This window comes from Tachysurus fulvidraco, chromosome 23 (genome assembly GCF_022655615.1).
Source record: "Tachysurus fulvidraco isolate hzauxx_2018 chromosome 23, HZAU_PFXX_2.0, whole genome shotgun sequence".
In the NCBI taxonomy this organism is placed as follows: Eukaryota; Metazoa; Chordata; class Actinopteri; order Siluriformes; family Bagridae; genus Tachysurus; species Tachysurus fulvidraco.
This window is the reverse complement of record NC_062540.1, coordinates 4,845,539-4,867,170: the sequence shown is the minus strand read 5'-3', so window position 1 is coordinate 4,867,170 and position 21,632 is coordinate 4,845,539. Positions and strand designations below refer to the sequence as shown.

Here is a 21,632-nt window from a genome sequence, read left to right as displayed (position 1 = left end):
TGTGTGTGTGCCCTGCGATGGGTTGGCACTCCATCCAGGGTGTATCCTGCCTTGATGCCCGATGACGCCTGAGATAGGCACAGGCTCCCCGTGACCCGTGGTAGTTCGGATAAGCGGTTGGAATGAATGAATGAATAGAACAACAGGAAAATATTAAATGAACACACAAAAAGGGAGGTGCGGAAAAAAAAAAGTGGGTTCACATAAGGAACATCTCGTGATGGTTTGAAAGCAAAGAGCTTTCTCAAGACTTTTAATACAAATCCTCTACTGATCTTTTTTAATTTATATAAAGTTAGAAAAAAAACCCCAACAACTTTAGTGCACTCGTAAAATGATTTATTTAAAAAAATACAGAAAAAAGGTCTATGCATTCCATTGTATGTCTTTATACACATGATTAAGAATGTACACAGAACTGCTCTATTAAAACGTTGCTGATTATTTACATCACATCCTTTAACAAATATGGAAAAAAACGGAGACCTTCCAAAAAAAAAATAAAAAAAATGAAACCAACAATTTGTGATGCTAAATGTAATTCACACAAAGCATGCCTTGATTCCATAGCAGATTTCCTATAGTGCAAAATATTACTAGTACAAGTAAAAAAAAAAAAAATAGCTTAACCTTGATCAACAATGACGATGGAACAAAAACAACAAATAAAAAAAATAGCTGCCAGTAGTCAGAAGTAACATGTGTGTTGTCATTAATTAATTTGCAAGGGAAATGTTTTTATTGAAAAAGGCAGGCTGCAAAAAATGGCCAGGTTTGAATTGAATTATTTCAGAAAACACCGATAAAAACGATTTCAGGTGAGACAAAAAAAAAAGTCCTGAAAAACATTTCAGCCAATAGTTACAATTCTCTCCTGCAACCTTTTTTATTGTTTGTGTAAATGTACAAATCTTTTGTTGGTTAGATTAAACCCGTCTCTCATGAAGCTGCTGGACTAAAGGTGTAGCTAAACCAAGAGTAGGTGAATTATTGCGGGTCTCGACTCTGTGTGGCTCTGCTGTGTTCGCCACCTCTGAGTAAAAACACACACTGAGTGTTTGACATGTAAAAAGGCACTCATTTGGATCTAGGGAGGCGATTCCTGTATCAGAGAGAGACGTCTGCTGAACCGGTTATCATCATCATCATCATCAGTTACACGAGATCACAAAGCTCAGGAAAAGCATGTTACTGTGGGAACTTTAAAAAAAAAAAAACCTCTAGCTTTGTTTTCAGCTCAGGACTGAGAAATCTTCTAAGCATATTGCATATGGTACTTGCTAGCTTTTGTTAGCACATGGATTTATTTTATTATTTATTTATTTTTAAATGCTAGGGTTTTTTTTTTTTTCCTTTTTGGTTAACCTATATTTTGATTTCCTAGACTATGAGGAAAAAGGTTAGAAAGTTTTAGCAATGTATAAAATTGTGAGTTTGAACTGGTTGTCTTTGCTGGTGGGGTAAAAAACAACATTACAATCTGGATATCGATAGACAATTAGGTTTAGTTTTAAAAAAAAATAAAAGGTTGACCGTACATTCATTTGTTGGGGTGTGTGTGCTTTGAGGCAAATGATGTGAGATGTGCAACACAGAAATGGTTCAATTTAACGTACGGAGGGGAAAAAAAAAAACAAACAAAAAAAAACAACCCACACTGACTATTTGCTCTTAGGATCTAATCTTCCTAAAAATGTTTCAGTTCTAACTTTCAAGTTCACAGAAGAAATCACAAACAGATTTCCCCCCCGAAGATGTGTGAAACACGGTGTAGAATTTGAGCTGACATGAATGAGGGGTAGAAAGAAAAAATAAAATAAAATCATATGCTTATTAGTAGCCTGGTCTGCTGCCCAATGTTAGGTTCGGTTTAAATGTTGGCAGAATTTTTTTTTTTAGCACACAATTGAAGGAACGAGAAAAAAATAAATAAAAGAGAAAAAGAAGAAACAATTGGGTGACGTCAACGGAAGCACAAGGTTCAAAGACAACAACCATAAACTGAAGATAAAATAGATTTAAAAAAAAAAAAAAATACAATTAAAAGGAGTCTTGGTATAACAGAATTGATCTTCTGTCTAAACGTAACTAACATAAATAAATAAATACTTTTATCTGAACTTTCTACGATGTCACCTCTCGTGTAGTGTGGACATTGATTTGTTTTACGATTCTTGTATCTTGTCTGACCCCCCCCCCCCCCCCAATTACCTCTTTAATGGTTTAACCCCATGAGAGACATTTAATTACTACACTCCAAGATAAGAAATCAGGTAAAATCACTCAGACATGTTGTGTGTGCATGTTATGGTCAACTTTCTGAGGAAACACGTTTTTTTAAAACATGTCATTAATCTTGTGATTTGCATCTGAAAGTCAATTCAGAGGAAGCTTGAGACAAAGACTTGTGCAATACACATGAATTCCTGCCATAAATATGATCCAGTTGTGGAACTGTAACAAATTTACCCATAATGTCCAATAAAAATAAATAAAAAAAAACAAAAACAACAACAAAAAAAAACTCAAATAAAAAGGGACCCTGAGAAATTTATAAAAGAAAAAAAAAATCCAAAAGATTTAAAGTCATTGCTAGTAAATTAGTGGATTATACGTCTCAAGATCCAGCTTTGCACAGCCTTTCTCTTTGGAAACAGTTGTAATTTTATTACTTATATAGACACAATTTTACTTTCCAAAGCCAAACAGCATAAAAACAAAATCAGAATCGATCCTGCGCTGAGATGAAAAATAAAATCATGGAGACTGATTCACCAGCTGGGATAAAAATACATTGAAATTAAAAAGAAATAACCACAGAAATGAACATGACTTTTTTGTTTGTTTCTTAGGAGACATGATTGCTGTTAGGCACTTTTTTTTTCCTTTTGCAAAAACCAATGATCTGATCCACATGATGCACCGTGTTGTAGACAGTAATGAAGATTTGCTCTTCGTTTCAGATATAAACAAATATAAAAACAATACTGAACAATCAGCAAAAACTATTATTAAAATTAAATACTTTGGCTGAGTGAAAAGAAAATTTTAAAGTACTTACAGGGGTTGTTTTTCGAACAAAATGCTTTTCTTTTAAAAAAGAAAACAAAAAAATATATATATATATTTAGATATTTGTCAGAGTCAAAGTCTCTTTGAGTCTTGGTTTTGTCAGACAGATTAAATCCTTTCCTGGAATGTCAGTCAGTCAGGTTTGTTAAGTGGATTAACAGGTGAAAGTGGTTGGAGTCACCTGCAGGTCGTTGGGAGAAGTCAGTGAAGGTTGCTGGAGCTGCTGCTGTTCGGAGAGTCACCTGGTGCTGGGTGGAGGGAAGCCTGAGGAACTGAGGGAGCTCCAGCACTGGTGTTAAGTGAAGGTGTGTTTTCCGGGTGCAAAGTGTCTGCTTGAGGTTCGTACGGTGTGGCCGACTTCTGGTTAACGGGGTTATCGGGCTTATTAGGCTCGGGCGAGCTGGGTTTGTTTGCTTCTACGGGATGGTACTGCCGGAGGCGTATGTGCCACGCCAGGCTGCACACGGCCGACACCGTCTTAAACTGGTGGATGACGTTCCGTGGGATGAAGTAGATGTCGTCGTCGCATAGCTGCAAGCGTGCATACCGGATGCCCTCGCGTCGCAGCTGGTTCAGCTTCGCATCGTCCACCCACTGCACACACTGCAGGGCACAGGGGCATTGTGGGTATTACAATATTGCAATATGAATCATTAGCAGTTTCTCTGAATGCTTCTAATGACAAACAATGGACATTACACATATAACAGAGACCACACCCTCATTGTCTAACAAACTGAAGAGAGCAACAATCGAAGCAACAGAGAGAGAGAGAGAAGGACAGAGACGGACAGACACAAGGACAGAGAGAGAGACAAGGATGGAGACAGACAGAAGGACAGGCAGAAATAAAATATATAATCATTTTAAACAATTCTAAGTTTACAATGGAATTAAATCAATCAATCATCAGTCTCCGTCAAACCCCCCAAGACGATGCAGTACATTTAAACACAAGCCTGAGGCTGTTTACATCATCATGGGAGGGCAAATAATTCCTGCTTCTTTCAGTTCTGCTGACTTCCTTTCTTCTTCGTGTTCACGCTCATGTCTGTTGTATTTGATGTTGATGTGGTGATGCAGGAGCATCTCTGATGTTTGCACAGCCAGCATCTGATTAGGTAGATTTGCGTTCTGCTTCAGTATGTAACCCCCAACAACTGGCTCATATCATGAGGAAAGCGATCTCAGCAGTCTGAATTAACCCCTTTACTGCCCTGCCTCGTGTATAGAATAACTTCTGAACCCAGTGTGATCTTTGTAGAGAGACGACATGTTCACTTTGGTAAGAGAGATTGTATTTTAAAATAAAAAAGTTCCTTATGTTCTCTCCCTCTCATCTTACCCATTCAACATCAGGGTAGTTTTCTCACTGCCCTGCAAACGACTGCACTGTGTGATCATGTACAGTGCACAGGAACACCGCTCTTACCTGTGATACAGGTGGTTCATACAGGTCGAGCTGAAGCCTCTGCACGACGTCGTTAAAGTCCTCTGCATGAAAACACACAACATCTTTGGTTATCCTCGGCCGGTCGCTCCTGTGAGACGGAAGTGAGACAAAACGGTAAATTGGTTGGTTTAGTTCAGGTCAGTGTTACGCCACTGTAATGATACAACCAAAAACACATAAGGAGTTAAACATCAGTCGAGTAAAAATGATTAAAAAAAACGCTTCGTATGGATAAAGGCATTCCAATAATCATTCATGTCTGCGTCATGCATAATGTCTGTGCATTTCTTTTCAAAATGCTGCCTCCAAAAGCGAACTTCCTGTTAAGTGAAAATGTGTACAGAGTAAATGTTGTCAGGAAGTAAACAGGTGCCCAAACTCACCACTCTCCAAACTGCACGGCTTTGAGGACCCCCACAGCGGCCGTGCTCTGCCAGTCAAAACTCTGGCCCACGTGATCGGCGTGAGCCCTCGTCCGGTCCTCAAACAGAACCTCGCGAGGCTCACTCGCCCTTGGCAGGTAGTGCAGGTTCTTGATCTCGTTCATGGATCTGCAAGTAAAATGTAAGCTGCTTATATACACGGGATTTCGGTTTAAATGTCCTCACTAACCTACAGTTCTACTGTAACACACGAGACTGTGATTGAACAGACCAGAGGCATGAAAATGAGAGAAGTTTCATTAGAATTAGTGAGTTTGATGGGTGACTAAAATTCAATAAGCTTAACCCAAGATCAGTAAGTTCAGGAAAAAATAAATAAATGCTTAATTATTGCACGTGATTAAATAATGATATAAATTCATTATACAGGCCTACTGTACCTGCGCCTCTTAAAAGGAGATTTGGGCAAATCGGCTGTGGGAACCATCTGCTCTCCTGGTCTAACCCACATGATGGGACCGTCGTCACTCTGAGAGCGGCAGTCCAGCTTAAGACTGGACAATGTGCCCCATGGCAACGTCATCTGTACACACACACACCCACACCCACACACAAATCAACCTTCTGCCACTTGTTATTTCAGAGCTCTGTAATACTACCCAGGGAAATGTGTTGCTTTTGACTTGGCATTAAAAGAAAACGATTCGTCATCAAATATTGGAATTTTTCTATTCTATACAGATTATGATGAAATGAAGTGTGTATCATGACCAACAGAATTTATATTTGTTGTGTTGACTTTTTACCTTTGCAGTAATTTGTACTGTATAAATAAGGACCTCAAATTATGAACATGTGCTCTATGGCCATTAATAACACACACACACACACACAACCCTCAACAACTAATTTATATATCTGTCTAATGAATTTTACTAAAGCGATGTGTGGTTTATTATAGATTCTCAGTAATAGATTTGAGGGTATATAATGCAAGAGAATGACATGCCTTAACGGAACAAGATACGAACACGAAATCATAATATCTTGAAATAGGTCAAGTTAATAGAATAGGAAATCTCTGAATGGTGACTTCTATAACAGCCAACCTTCATCAAGTAGAGTCAGTGAGACATTGTTTGGTATTTTAACAACAGGAAGTTTGCAGACCTTGAGGAACGGTGATTCCTCTAGCATGTCCAGGAATTCCGGGAAATAATCTCCTACTTCCTCGTCCACAGCCCCCACCAGGCTGATCTGTCTCATGGGTCCAGCTCGATATGTCCCAGAGCAGTATGTTCGATTCACCTGCGTGCGCGCGCGCACACACACACACACACACACACACACACACACACACACACACACACACACACATTAAAACACAGCCTGTGAGCTGAACTCATATGCAACCTCAAAGTAAATTCAAGTCATAGACGTTAAAAACCACTGATATTTTTTGCCCCTCGTTTCAACAATTCTAACACCTAGCGTTAAACTGTACTATACGTTGTGCTTTCACCAAAAAACTGAACCTCTCATGGACTTTTCTAAAACTAGACAGACTCACAGCAAATCCTCAGCTGTTTCCATGTTCAGTATCAAACAGCAAAGTATCTGCTACGGGGTTGAAAACATGGGTTTGTTAATATTTAAGTGCCAAGCCCTGAAACTCATGTGGAAAAACACATTTGGCTTCCAAGACAGCGTGGGTGAATTTGGAACTGATCCCTCCCGGAGACGGTTGATGCACTTTGGACTGAGCTGGATGCCAGACTTAAGTAAATAAAAGTAGCTAGTGTGATGAATGGGAGACCTCTGCTACACCGGCTCCACCACTCGGACTGAAACACGCCTGTACAGCAGCGTGCTGGGGTTTTTAAACACCGTCGCCTACTGTGCTCATCCGTCTCAATGGTGTACGGTTACAGTGCTTTTCCACACCAGGGCGGCACAGTCCAGCACGGTCAAAACAAAACCGGTTCCTTTACAGGTATTTCAGACAGATCGCTAGACAGACTGATAGATTCTTTATCATCATTGCACAGAGGACAATTACATTAACTGTCTCTTCTTTTGGCATAATAAAAAAAGAGGATAAAAAAATCAATCAATCAAAAGCAGTACAAATATAGACAGGTCGATCAGATGGGACTGTTCAGTTGAGATATAAAGAAATCGCAGCTGTGCTAAGCTTTGATGAGTGCGTTATCACTTTTATCCCGTAGGTATGACCAAACGTATTGCTTTGAAACGTCTCGATTCCCCAAAGCGGAGGCATTCCCACTCTCCAGGACTTGTACGACACAAGAACCAGAAACCGGGCAGCGAAAATCACTACTGACCCTTCACATTCCCCCCTCTTTCAGCCCCTCCCTTCTGGCAAGCGCTACAGATCTCTGCTTACTAAAACTGCCAGACACAGGAACAGTTTCTTTCCCCAGGCAACCACCCTGATCAACAACTCACCATAATTATATTCACTGCTTCTTAGTACTGCATTATCAGGACTGTTGGTCATCAAATCATCTGTATAGTACACACACTACTACTGCTGTATATTGCACAAAAAGCATAATATTGCACAATATTGTTATTTCCACTCCCACACTTTATGTACATTACTGATCGTTCATATTCCTTATTCATATTTTATTCATACTATATACTCATTTTATACTCATTCTGTCTACATTGTCTCTCATCATCTGCATTGTTTTCCTGTATAGTATTGTGTTATGTCTGTACCTCTGAGCGTCACAAACTGCTGGAACCAAATTCCTTGCGTGTGTCAACACACTTGGCCAATAAATCTGATTCCGATTCTGTTTCTGATTAATATTGTCTTGTTCTCCCTTTGCTGCTGTAACAGAGTCCACTCTTCTGGGAAGGTTTTCCAGTCGATTTAAGACTTCATGCACACCGACCTTGCACAGCATGGAGCTCACTTTGTGCACAGGACCAATGTAATGCTGCAACAGAAGGTTTGGAAGAGCTAGCTCTAATGAAATGAGGTTGTATATGCTGAAGTTACAGCATAAAAAGACGTTCTATACGACTGTGCTTCCAACAGGACCACATTTGGGTTTGGAGGAATGGTGTCCACATGCTTGTTGCTAGATGGTGCATCCATCTAGCTTCTCCTAAAGGCATGAGAATAAACCAGCTTCCCCAAGACGTTTTACACTCCAGATGAACAAATAAAAGTGTCGTTCTTTTAACTGGTATAGCCAGGAATTCCCTTTCATGCCCATAATCGGTACAATATTAAAAGCAGCGGTGGTCACATCCAAGGCTGGGAGTCTAACACTGCAAAACTTGTGTCTGTGAGCTCATGTGCAGAAGACTCGCTTTTGTCGTGGTGTGTTTTCTTTTCTCTGTGAAATCATATGATAGTCTCACCTTCTCGAGCCTTGTCCATTTCTTTACATGCACTTTTCTTATCCTCCTGAACAATTCAGCTTTGGTCTGGTTAGTTCTCAGACTGAGCTGATAAAACAAATTGTGTGTTATTTTCCAGCTTCGTTGTTACCGATTGGTCAATTGGTAAAAGTATTTTAATACTCACAATTTTTCCTTGCAAACCATTATTGTTTTGCCAGCTGACCAGAATATGCTAAAATTTTCGACACTATCAGATGCTCTTAACCTGTCCTCCTAGAAAGTCTTTCCTACATGATTTTTGTTTCTTTCTAAATACAAGACCTGATTACAAGCAGAAAGATCGGTGTGGTGCATCTAAGTAATATAAGGCAATAAAGTAGATTATGTCCCAGTCCAGTGGTGCAGTTTCACAAATAATGATACAGTGAAGTGTTCGGGATTAAAGGAAAAAAAAAAGAAGAAAGTTTTCTCCTTACCTGCGAGTGAAACTTTGAGATTGTAGTAGTCTCGATGTCCTTCTTTCCGAGAATCTCCATCTTGACCGGCGTGTTGGGGAAGTTGAACGCAAAGTAGTCCAGAAAATCAGGGAGGTAGGCAGCAGCGCCGTGGACCACAGAAAGTGCATAACGTGCCGCTCCTTTGGAAATTTCACTAAAAGCCAGCTCGAGGAACTCGCACGCAAACCTCTCCTTCTCTTCTGGCTGCAAGAGTGAAAGTTCGTCGGCATACGCATGCAGAATGGATGCCCCGCCATTGGGCTGCACCTCCTCATGAATGAGCCTGCTAAAGCGCGAGCTCGTTTTCAGGCATGAGCTGCGAATGAAACGGTCCTGATGCGAGAGGAAAGGTGAGCTTGAACCCTCATTCGAGCTAACGTGACCGGAAATGTCTTCTTTAATGCTGGCGTGAACGGTCTTGTCGTCGGTGGACAAAGAGCAGTCGTCGGTCTGGATCGCCTTTTCAGACGTCCGTAATCGCTTGCTGCGCTGCTCATCTTCCCGGTGCCTCTTCTTTTTTTTCTTCTTTTTTAGTAGGTACTCCTCCAAGGTCTGAGGCTTTCCATTCTCATTATTGGGCTCTGAGAAAAGTCAAAAGTTGGTGAAGATAAAGAAGACAAAAGATCAACAAATCTTGCTGTATTTCTTTAGTTACATGTGTGGTAAATAATAATGACCTACAGTACTAGGTGTTATAAGGATGTTCAATATGAAGTCTTTTATAATTATAGCACTAGTTCTTCTGTACAAGTAAAAATATGTTTTTAGCAGCCTTAAATGACACAGTTTCCAATTAGTTTCCATTCTAAAATGTGTCATTGACACATTTTCCTATCTAAACAACTGGATTTTATTTGATTTGAACAGTATGTGAACAGTCAGCACAGAAGTGCTGCCTTGCTTCACCTCAGACAGTATTAGCATCAAGTATTTTTGGGATCACACAGACATTGGCATCATATCACGAGTGTTATCAAAGCATCCCGACCCAAGACACACACTTGTTAGGTTAGATGTGACATCTCTTTCACATCATTATTGCTTACTACTACATACCTCTCACCGAACAAATCAAGGATAAAAGACACTTCTGTCAGCTGTTAATAATCTTCGGAGCATTCAAAATGATCCTAATAACATATACTAAGTGACCACAATATTAGGAACACCTGTCCAGTGCACATCTATGGGCAGGACACAGGAACAGTTTCTTTCCCCAGACAATCACCCTGATTAACAACTCACCATAATTATATTCCCTGCTTCATATCTATAAGTAGTGCATTATCAGAACTGTCAGTCATCACGTCATCGGTGTGTGTTACACACACTACTGCTGCTGTATAATGTACAAAATCATAATATTGCACAATACTGTTATTTGCACTACCGTGCACTTCTCACACTTTATGTACATTACTGATCCGTCATATATTCTGTATTCATATTTAACACTCAAACTGTCTTTTATCACATCGTCTGTTTTGTCTTGTCTAGTATAGTGTTATTTATGTCTTTTGACTTTTGAGGGTCACAAACATCTGGAACCAAATTCCTTGTGTGTCAACATCAACACACTTGGCCAACAAAACCTGATTCTGACTCCATGGTGTCATTTTTTGTGACAAATATCAGAAAGTGCTTGTGAACGCAGTTAATCACCGGATAGTTTTAATGCAACAGTAATATATAAAACACGGCAGAGCCACAAACATCTGGAACCAAATCCCTCGTGCGTGTCAACATCCAACACACTTGGCCAACAAACCTGATTCTGATTCTGATTCGTTCTACAATCCCGAGATGACTCGGTTCGTTCGCTGAAGCCAACTCTAGTCAGCGAAGTGCAAGAGAGCTGTAGAGAAATCTTTTACACGTTTTCACACGTACTTTCACCTGGGTTTGCGCGTGTTGTTACACGTTTACAGCTGCGTGTCAACATCAACACACTTGGCCAACAAATTCGGTCTAAATGACTCGGTTCGCAAAAGAGAGCTGTAGAGAAATCTCTCTCACACATATTCACACACGGCTACGCGGGTTTACGCGTGTAAATACAACACATTTCCAGCTCTATTACCTGCGTGTTTCTTACAGGAGTCGACTCTCACGTTAACTCCTGCGTTTTCCTTCTTGGGCTTGAGCTTCACGTCTTTCTCGGGGTGTTTATGCGGCTTGGTGCTGTGGCGGCTTTCGGCCTTCGCTACTTTAAGCGGAGTGAAAGTGAAAAGCGGAGCGGGAGAAGGAGCGGGTTTGTGCGGCAGCGGCGCCGCTTTCCGAGGCGTCCAGACCGCGTCCTTGTTGGTGCCGTGCTGCTGCTGCTGGTGGTTGTTGTGATGGTTGCGGTGCTGCTCTGTGCTGCTTAACTTTATCCCGTGTGAAGTCTTCTTCTGCTGAGCTGCTCGCTGTTGTTCAACATGGTGGTGCTGTTGTTGTTGGTGGTGTAGTTGAATCTTTTTCGCCTCTTTCTCCGGTCTCGGTTGCTTCTCTGTACACGGCGAATGCTCGCGTTTCTTTTTCTTTTTCTTCTCCAAGCCGTCCTTAGGCTTTTCCTCCACTTTAACCCGCACCGAGTCGACCTGCGCGGCCATTTTGCACGCAAAATTTAAAAGCCTTCGAGAAGCCAACGGCGCATGTCCTTTCCGAGATCCGTACCACCTGGGAAATGTAGTCCTTAAAAAAATACCGCGTCCTATCACGAGTCCCTTATTTGTAGTCTTTAAATGCCTTCTTGCTAAAAGGCGCATGCGCGCGGCGAGGTGGTTTCTGGGAGTTGTAGTAATCCGCGCTGTGTCGATTGAGAAGATGCGTGCGCTGCTGCACGCGCCTTGTCCAGTAGGTGACGTCACCGTGAAACTTTTTTTGTGTAGGGTGGGCGGGGCTTCCTGCAGGCACGCGCTGTAGAGTAGGGGACCTGCTAAGAAGCACATTCTTATACACTGTATACAGAAACGTGTCAAGAATGATTGCCTTTAATATTTTCACATGCAATAAGTGATTTTTTTTTTATTTGAGCTTAAAATCACGCTTGAATGTCTAAAATATGTTGTTGTGTGATCTGAGTTTAAGGAGAATTAAAAATAAATAAATAAATAAATAAATAAAATAAATAAGGAAATATCTTCAGAACATTCAGAACTTTTACGAAAACAATATATACATCTTTGGGGACTCATCCTGTACCGTCCAATGAGATGCTCTCTCTCTGGGACACGTCCCACCTCCAGAGGTTGTGTCTGTGATAGCAGATGCTCTCTGGGACATGTCTGTAATGTCCTCAGTGTGTTTCTTGGCTGTCTCTTCCTATTTTCTAACCCTGTCTCAGGTGTCTGACACTTTTCAGACTTTTACAGTTTTGGATCTTTCTCTCAGGCCCTACAGAGCTTTTTACCAAAACTGCCAGACACAGGAACAGTTTCTTACCATTACATTACCGACTCACCATAATTATATTCCCTGCTTCATATCTATAAGTACTGCATTATTTTTTTCTTAAATGAGAGAACAACATAAACTCCATTATCAAAAAGGCCCAGCAGAGGATGTACTTTCTAAGTCAATTATGGAAGTATGTACGGTCTGCCACACGAGCTGTTGATGCTGTTCTACACTGCAGTCATTGGATCTGTCCTGTGCATATACATCCATCACCATCTGGTTTGGAGCGGCAACAAAACAGCACAGGAACAGACTGCAAAACACAATTAAAACAGCAGAAAACAAATAATTGGTGCTCCCCTGCCCACTCCCCAGGACTTGTACCACACAAGAACCAGAAACCAGGCAGGAAAAAAAATCACTACTGACCCTTCACACCCTTCACACAACCTCTTTCAGCTCCTCCCTTCTCTAAGGCACTACAGAACTCTGTTTACTAAAACTGCCAGACACAGGAACAGTTTATTTCCCCAGACAATCACCCTGATGAACAACTCACCATAATCATATTCCCTGCTTCATATCTGTAAGTACTGTAGTGCATTATCAGAACCGTCAGTCATCAAATCATCTGTATATGTTACACACACTACTGCTGCTGTATATTATACAAAAGCATAATATTACAGAATATTATTTGCACTACCGTGCACTTCTCACACTTTATGTACATTACTGATCTGTCATATATTCTGTATTCATATTTAATACTCGTACTGTCTATATCGTCTGTATTGCCCTGTCTTGTATAGTATAGTGTTATTCATGTCTTTACTTTTGAGAGTCACAAACAGCTGGAACCAAATTCCTTGTGTGTGTCAACAGATCAGAATCAGAATCAGGTTTATTGGCTCATAAGCCTGATACTGATTTGTTCACTAACCCTATTCCTTTAGTTATAAAGCCTGCTGTGTGGACACACCAGCTGCTTTGCAGTGATGACCCTGACTTGTGTGGGTTAACAGCCATTTATCTCATTTTAGTTAAGTTTTTTTGGTTGATGAAGGGATTTTACATACCGTATGTACCTCACAATTTACCAAAGAACATACTCAAAGGCAACAATCAGGTTTTTTGGGACAGCAAACAATTTTGTGGACCCCCCCGTATTCCCTTAAGGGTGCCAACAATTTCAAAGTTGACAGTATACGTAAAACAAAACAAAACGCTGTAAATTGTATTAACAAGTAGAAATGACAAAAACAAACAAACAAAAAAAACAAAACAAAAACAGCACGACAAAAAGAACTTCCTTTAAAACTTTATTTCTCAGTGCATGAACAGAATGTCATGACCAGATTCAATTATTTCACCACTACATATATATATATATTCTCTGTTTTTAATTATTTAAAAAAAATAATGAAGTGATTTACAGATTTATTTTTTTTCTTCTGAATGAAAGCAAGTATTTAAACAGTCGCTGTACACTTTATAAACATTTACAACTACCACGATGTAGAGGCCGGAAAGCTTTTTTTTTTTTCTTTCTTTCTTTTCTTTTCTTTAAAATAAAGCAAAGCAAGGCCACAGTTTCATATAATCGAGATGAGATGACATACATACATACATATATATGAGGAAATGGACCACAGGAACTGAACAAACCAACCCAGTTTCACCCCATTTAGGTAAAAAAAAAAATCATTCAAACAGTCAGTAAAGGCTTCACATTTTTCAGTCAGTTCTGAAATACCATGCAACGGCATTACGTAAGTTTGTATCGCAAAAACGTAAATTTGTTTAAATGTACGTTACATCAACACGGTCTTGCTTATGGATGGAACTGAACTGTACTCGACTGTACAGGTATGAAAGCTGCCACTCTTTTCAAACCTGTGCACATATTATAACAATCACAATGAGACACCATTAGTTTTATGGGAAATAAAAATCCCGAACCACAACACAAACCCCACACAGAACACACAGCTACATATGGGGAGTTGACCAGTTTTGGCTTTCAAACAAGCACAGATCTTACCAAGACGGCAATAAATCCCGTTCACTCTTATTATTCACATTCAAACTGTACTCCAATAATAATATCTGGCTACCAAAAATTTGCTCCTTATACACTTAATTTTTTAAAAGCTATAAAGAAATGGAACAAAATATATGTTCGGTTGTGTGAAAAAATATGATTTACACCCCAGCCATCCCTATTTTACCTTCATTTAACCTTAAAGCTATGAGCATTTATTTAGTTTCTATCCCCCAATGTGCACAGCTTGCTATATGATACACGATGCATAATTGTAAAAGCTACAACGATGTGAAAAATCCATCCCCTTAAAGCATGTAGTGTAGTAAAGCAGAGTTCGCAACATAACCTAAAGCAGGGAGGGATGATGAGTCGAGCTCTTCAGGATCTGGAGCACGATGTTTCTATATACGATCACAGAAATCCCCCCCCCCCCCCTTTAATAAATTACATAGGTGTTCTTCATAAGCTCACATGTAGTAAACAATATACTTAAGCACAAGTATCTGGTCAATCAAAAGGAGGAACCTTTTTTGTAATTGGTCAAAAATACACGGCAAAGCTGATAACTGTAATGTTTGTTAAGCTTAAATGATCTCAGAACATGGTTTGGATGATTTATACATGCAATGAAGAACCGCACAAGGTTTAAGGACACACTGCATTTCAAACAAAGGCACAAAGGATGTACGTGTTGAATCTGAAATAAAAAGCAAAACAAAAGAAATAATAATAATAATAATAATAATAATAATAATAACAATAATAATAATAAAAATAAACAAAAAAACGCTCCTTCTCAATTCCGGAATACGCAGCACTCGAGGGTCGCACATCACAGGATGTGTGTCGAGTCTTTTCAGCGGGAGTCTCTGATTGGCACGATACAAGACAGACAGGTGTCACTGCTGGTGGGACAAACCCACTAACTCAGACAGGAGGACACAGATACTTAAGACATGGAATAACCAGGGACGTGAATACGTCGTCTGGAATTCGGTGAAGATACAGTATGGTGTACAAGTCACGTAAAAAAGATGCATCGATTACACAGTGATTCCGAGTGACCATGGTTTCTGAGTAACTCCACCAAGCATCAGAGCCCCTCCACCTGAGACTGCACCTTAGCAGAGCTGGGGACCTTCCATGGACCAGGGGTGATGGGAGCCTTCTTGTTGCTGGGGTTCCCATTCCAAGAAGTCTCTGGTGGACCGCTGCTGGATCCCCGTGCTTCTCTTTTGCTCTCGTCGCCTGCTCCCCCTCTGTATCGGCCCTCTTTGGGTTCTCGATGGCCTTTCCAGTTTAAGGTCGTAGGCTGTTGCTCTGGCATGGTCCTGTTGTTGAGGGTCTGGGATTGGGGCTTCTGAGGTGCTGCTACTCTCTGCCCACCCTTCTCTCTGTGACGCCGCTCGTTATCTGATCTTGCGATCTCAGGCCTCATCTCTCCTGTCTCCTTGTCCTGTTGGACATCAAGGTCTTCCTCCGTGTTCAGGTTCCCTCCAGATCCATAATGAAAGTGTTGGCCATCGGAATACCTCTGGGGTTCCTCGTATCCTTTAGATGGCTGTCGGATGCCAGTCTCTTGTTCCTTTCTGGGACTCTTTTGAGGGCTTGCTGAGCGTCTACCTCTGTCCTTTTGCCCCTGGGCTTTCCTGTCCGTGTGTACGTCCAGACTCTGAGTGCCGCTATTGACGTCTTTGTTCATCGCCGTAACAGACGGCTTATTTTCCAGTTTCCGCGGGCTGTGTGAACCCTCTCTCGCCTCTGTGCGTGAAGTGTCCAATTTTTGTGGGCTGGGAGTGTTGTCACGAAGAGACACGCTGGAGCTGCTGGTTCTGGGTTCTTTGGGAGCTCGCGGTTGATGATGAAGAGCGCGGGAGGGAGAATGGGCTGACGTGCCCTCTGAAGGCAAGAGAGAAGGGGACGGCAGAGATGTCATCATTGATGGCTCGTCAGGAACAGGGTACTTTGGATAGTTTGCAGGTGGAGTCGTCACCATCTCCATACCATCTGCAACGAACAGGAAGTACAAGGATGAAAACACGTCTCTTAAAACCTTCAGAAAGGAAAAAACAAACAATACTTTCTGTATACTTCTCAAAACACAAAACTGCCAAAAGTATGTGGACACCTGACCATCACACCCATAAATGTGCTTTTTTGTGTCGGTCTCAAAACATCCCATTCCAGATTTACTGATGTTGTGCGAGAAGGTCCGTGGTGCCCAAGTCTCAGTTCTAAGCTGACCTTTTTGTTTCTTCTTTCACCGACACATCGGTCATGAATATTTATACATAAACATATTTAATGTGATACGAATGCAACTGGAAAATAAACCAGAAATGAGAGACGAGAGGCTTGTGTTTGAGATCCGCCAACATTTAGACGTTTTAATCGTTTTAGTAACAACAAATCTGTGTGAATTTACATTTATGCCATTTAGCAGACACCCTTATCCAGAGTGACTTACAACTGAGCAACTGAGGGTTAAGGGCCTTGCTCAGGGGCCCAGCAGTGGCAGCTTGGTGGAGCTGGGGTTCGAACCCGTGACCTTCCGATCAGTAGCCCAACACCTTAACCACTGAGCTGATTGACCATAAATCGAGGAATAAATATTTCTATATGCTCAAATGTGGAAAACTTTTAAACTCTGGCTTTTATGATAAACACTGGAGTGATTTTCATAAAACAAGAAAAAAAACATTCTCATTAAGAAAGAAATGCGGAAGAATAAAAAAAAAATTTTCCCAAGTGAGGATTAGAAGGTTTACCAAGACTAATAAGGACAGACCGAGAAAAGTAGAGTCTTTAGTGATGCTCTGGTTTCATGTAGAAGCACAAGGTGGAAGAAGAGTTCAGACCTAAAGAGGAGACAGAGACAGAGACGGACAGAGAGAAGCAGAGACCGGAGGCAAGAGTGAGACAGAGACAGGAAGTCAGAAAAATGACAGACTGATAAAGAGACAAATGCATGAAATTGGACGCAATGCTACCGTTTCTACACCAAAAAAAAAAAAAAAAAAAAAAAAAAAAACACAAAGCACTAGAGAGTGAACAAAATGGTCTCTCTGATGGAATCTCATCAATTTCATGAGCAGCTCCTGTTGTGTGATGAATTATCCGAGGCCGCTAATTAACCCTTTTTCCCCGCAACACCGGAGTTCCGTTTCGGCGGCAGAAAGAAAATCGAATTATCGGACGTTAGTTTAATCAAATTCGTTATTTTATGGCCGCGCATCTGATCCGAATCGAGTCAGGACTCTGTTACTTCCAGTGCGAGACGTGCGTTTTTCCCCTCTGTTGATAACACATTATGAACGTTATTTGATTATGAATAAGCACTTGAGGCATTTCAGAGAGCGGAAAGGTTTAATATCACCGTTTACTTTACTTTGAAGGAACAAACTTTGTTTTTTTTTTTTGTTTGTTTTCTTTTTAAAAATCTATTTTTTTTTTTTGGATTTACTTTGGATAATTCTAAAAAACTACAGATTCATAAAGCCCTGACTTTCAGACGTCCATCCAGATTAAGCACCACTGTGGATTGTGACTTAAAGATGTTCAATCCTGAACAAAACAAAAACAAATTTTTTTTGAAAAAATAAAAAATAAATAAATAAATAAAAAAAAAAGAGATAAATCGGAGAATCTTTTAAACTAGCAGTACTTTAGTAGTAGATTAACGGTAACTTACTGTGGTCAGGAATCAGGCCCTGGCCCGGCCGCAGCAGCAGCAGCACTTTGGTGCCTCCTGCTTGGATGAGCTCGATAGCCCGTGTATGCGTGATGCCTTGCGTCGGCTCGCCGTTGATCTCTACGATCTGATCTCCCACCTGTCAGCACAAACACCCTGTGAGTCCTCTTTGTTCTATCCAGTGCACTTTTACAAACGGAGGTGATCGACCATCAACCTCGATTCACATTACTGATCATGTATGTGGTGGTGTGAAGCGGTTGGTCAACGCACGTGTATCCTGCCGTCCTTCAGCGCCGGGCCGTCCTCGGCCAGCCTCAGGATGAACAGGCCCATGTTGTACTCCTTCCCTCCACGTAAACTGAACCCGAAGCCACGTGGTCCTCTCTCCAGCTCCACTGGGAAACAGCCCTGCCGCATGGATACACACAAACACTGTAAATGACACCTTTCTCATGTTCCGCCATGACGCCGAAGGAGATTAAAAAAAAAAAAAACTACATAATTGATCCCACATCTGTGCTTGAAGCTCAAATCTGCCCTGTGGCGAAGAGATTTTCAGAGCCGTACCCCGTTAGAGTGCCAAATTTCACGACGATTGCTCTCGTCAAATGCCTGCTGATATCTGACTGGCTGATAATGGGCAAAGTTATTACTTAGACATTCAAAAGACACGAGGTGCAAAAAAATGTCATCCGGACGTTCAATTTTCCACACGGCGGCTGCGAGAGCAGGTGAAAATCGTTCAGGAGATAAAGCTCGTGTATTCGACCCTAGTGAAAAGTCAACCATTGAGTGAATCCGCATCCAGCCTGATGTTACCTGCTTGGGGCCTGAGCCCATTCCGGTGCCCGTCTCATTCCTAGGGAGGGATTTGTAGTTACCCCAGGCCACACCCTCTTCTCTCTCCTCTGTCTCAGGGCCGGTGCTAAGAGGGAAAAAAAAAAAACCCATCAGTCTAAAATGTAGTAGCTTGGCGATGGAGGCATATTAAAAAGAAATTGTAGATGTTTATGAGCATTCAGAAAGGAGCGCTTGTGGTATGAAGTTAAGTTAAAAAGCAATATAATAATTGTTATGATAAACCTTTCATATTTAGCTACCCACAGTAATATTTCTCGGTCACAGATTTAGCTAGACTGCATTTCTCAGACGACGAGTGACGTCATGAGTAGAAAAAAAAAAAGGAAGAGGCGGTGGATAAAAATCTGGCATTAGTCAGGGCAGGAGTGTGCGTTCGTGTGTATTGGCCTTGTACCCGTCATCACGGCTGGTAGGCTGCTGTACCGTGGCTTTGTGTTGAGCCACTGGGCTTTGCTTGGCTGAACTGGTGCCTGACGGAGGGCCGCTGTGCTCTGAAAAATAAAACACCATCGTCGCTGGCATCTCACGCACACGTACAATACCAACACACCTCACACAGTGCAAGAGTAATACCGGAAATGCTCACCTTCTTCGGGAAGCACGGTGAGGGTGACGCTGTTGCCAGCCTGCTTGATCAGCTGCACTATGTCGTTGTGCGACAGCTCCACGATGCACTGGCCGTTGACGGCGGAGATCCGGTCACCCACTTTAAGCTTTCCGGAACGTTCCGTCGGACTTCCATTAATGATCCTTCCGATCTTATGAGGAATTACTGCAGGTTCAAGACGACGACAAGTGAATTCTGCTTCATGCGCCGCAACCTATACAAACCCTCGCACCCTGTTCAGCTTTTTATACACATCGAGATCTAGGAAAAATCTGATCTTCACAATATTGGGTTTGGCTTAAAGCTCTAAAATGGAATACGAGACACATCAGGGTACGTGGATGTAACTCTGTCTGACAAACAGCCACCTTTCATGCATCTTCCCTGCAGCTTTGTATACGCAGATGCCACTTTGCTGTCGTAGTGCCATAATGTACGACGGCGTTATCGTTCGCTCGGAATTATTCAGTAATACACACGTATGTCCCTGATGTGCTCGTCATCCTCACGCTCTTCGTGCAGGTATTTTACCCTGCTGAGTTGTTGATGCTTAAATACCTGTCCTTTACAGTTATGTACAGTACACAGATATGACCAACTGCAGATGTGGTGAAGTGAAAGAAGGACTGTTAATAGCTACACGACAATACATAGACATATGTATCATTGTCTAAATGGCAGAACGTGAACGAGACATATTGAACATAGTGTGCTCACCTCCTGGTGGCGGTTTGTTCTTGGAGGTGAGGATGACGAAGCCGAAGCCCTCGGTGTCTTTGCGCTGCAGCGTGACGTCGTACGGCTCCGGCTGGAACAGTGCGGGAGCGATAGCGTCTGCGCGAGGAGGTCTGGGAGAGCCGTTAACCTGAGGGGGAGTTGTCTGGGACTGTCCACCGTCTGCATCCTCTGAATCAACAGAAGACACAATTGTCATCAGGGTGCAGGACGTCATGCTAGACCCATTATTACGCATTAACTCTTTTACAAGAGGGCTGAGTAGTGTGTGGCGTGTGCTAGTTTACACAGATGATGCGATGGGGCATGTGGTAGCCTAGTGGTTAAGGTCTTGGGCTACCAATCAGAAGGTTGTGAGTTCTATCCCAGGTCCACTAAGATGCCACTCTGTTGGGCCCCTGAGCAAGGCCCTTAACCCTCAATTGCATCAATATGAAATAATGTAAGTCTCTCTGGATAAGGGCGTCTGCCAAATGCTGGAAATGTAAATGTGAGACGATGCTTCATTATTTGTAGGATGTGAACAGCTTTTGTGTGAAATCCTTTCAGCTGTCAAATTCTCATCTGTTCATTTTGCTTTGCTGTTGTTCGTGTATTTTATGAGCTGCCTTCATGCCCGAGCCCTGCTACATTCTGCCTCATTTCGGTGATCTGTGTGGATCTGTTTTCTTAGCAAACTGGGAGACTGCTTACAGCAACACAGAGCTGCTTTTCTTAGCACCAGAGAGTTTCCCAGTGACGTACAGTACAGTGAGTATGTAAATAAAGAAGTGCGTACGTTAAACACACACCTGTGTAGACGAGCTTTCTGCGCACGGTGAGCATGACCTGGCCGTTGCGTGCGGCGTTGGTCATCAGCTCCAGGACCTGCCTGTGGGATTTTCCTTTTACAGGAACGCCGTCGATACACATGAGCTCATCACCTGCCCGCAGACGCCCGTCCTTCTCTGCTGCACCCAGGGGCACGATAGCACCGATGTACACCTACAGAGAGAGAGAGAGAGAGAGAACTATTTTCTTATGAACAGTAATTGGTGATATATTTAGGACAAAGCTGAAACATGCCAGGCGACGACAGCACTCACAGGTTGATCTGGTCCTTCCCCACCCAGCACTCTGAAGCCAAAGCCGGACTCCTGGTTCCTTTTAATAAACACGTCCAGATCTTTGGTGTTGGCAGCTGCAGGTACGAGCGGACAGAGTAAAGGGGTCATGAGTCACTATACTATACCATCTACACTTAATACACAATACAATCGGTATCTACTGTACATCATCCTACTATCATTAACTAGTATTCCATACCAGGTGCTACTAAACTACACCAGCTGTATATACACCTTACCGACTGACCATATATGACCTGGTATCCCACTCAGTCAAATTTACCTGTACATCTGCACATTTATGCGAATGTCCGATCAGCCAATCACGTGGCAGAGGTGCAAAACATAAAACCGTGAATGACCGCTAAAGATTGCGAGAATATTCTGGTTATTTCCTTCAGTCTTCAAAAGGTCC

General features: G+C 41.9%; 2 protein-coding genes across 4 annotated transcripts in view; both read right to left on the bottom strand.

Moving 5' to 3' along the window:
- Positions 1-322: 322 nt before the first annotated feature.
- LOC113641668 (lysine-specific demethylase 9) lies at positions 323-11,618 on the bottom strand. Its single transcript, XM_027144553.2, has 7 exons — positions 10,870-11,618; positions 8,769-9,370; positions 6,079-6,216; positions 5,349-5,491; positions 4,909-5,076; positions 4,505-4,613; positions 323-3,675 (listed from the first exon to the last, which is right to left on the bottom strand). Exons 1-7 carry the CDS (start codon positions 11,534-11,536, stop codon positions 3,274-3,276), a joined length of 2,229 nt encoding a protein of 742 aa, XP_027000354.2. The 5' UTR covers positions 11,537-11,618; the 3' UTR covers positions 323-3,273.
- A 1,858-nt stretch (positions 11,619-13,476) lies between these two features.
- magi3a (membrane associated guanylate kinase, WW and PDZ domain containing 3a) overlaps positions 13,477-21,632 on the bottom strand; it is a 127,530-nt gene continuing 119,374 nt past the window's right edge. For 2 of the 3 annotated variants that reach the window (XM_047806929.1, XM_027144516.2), the window contains exons 13-21: positions 21,197-21,291; positions 20,903-21,095; positions 20,094-20,282; positions 19,356-19,541; positions 19,164-19,260; positions 18,728-18,833; positions 18,179-18,316; positions 17,906-18,044; positions 13,477-16,221 (exon numbers count right to left, since the gene is read on the bottom strand). In XM_047806929.1, the coding sequence (XP_047662885.1) occupies positions 15,308-16,221; positions 17,906-18,044; positions 18,179-18,316; positions 18,728-18,833; positions 19,164-19,260; positions 19,356-19,541; positions 20,094-20,282; positions 20,903-21,095; positions 21,197-21,291 (2,057 nt within the window). In that variant the 3' untranslated portion in view covers positions 13,477-15,307. Of the gene's footprint in view, positions 16,222-17,002; positions 17,073-17,905; positions 18,045-18,178; positions 18,317-18,727; positions 18,834-19,163; positions 19,261-19,355; positions 19,542-20,093; positions 20,283-20,902; positions 21,096-21,196; positions 21,292-21,632 lie in introns of all 3 variants that reach the window. The other variant, XM_047806930.1, reaches the window with a different exon arrangement.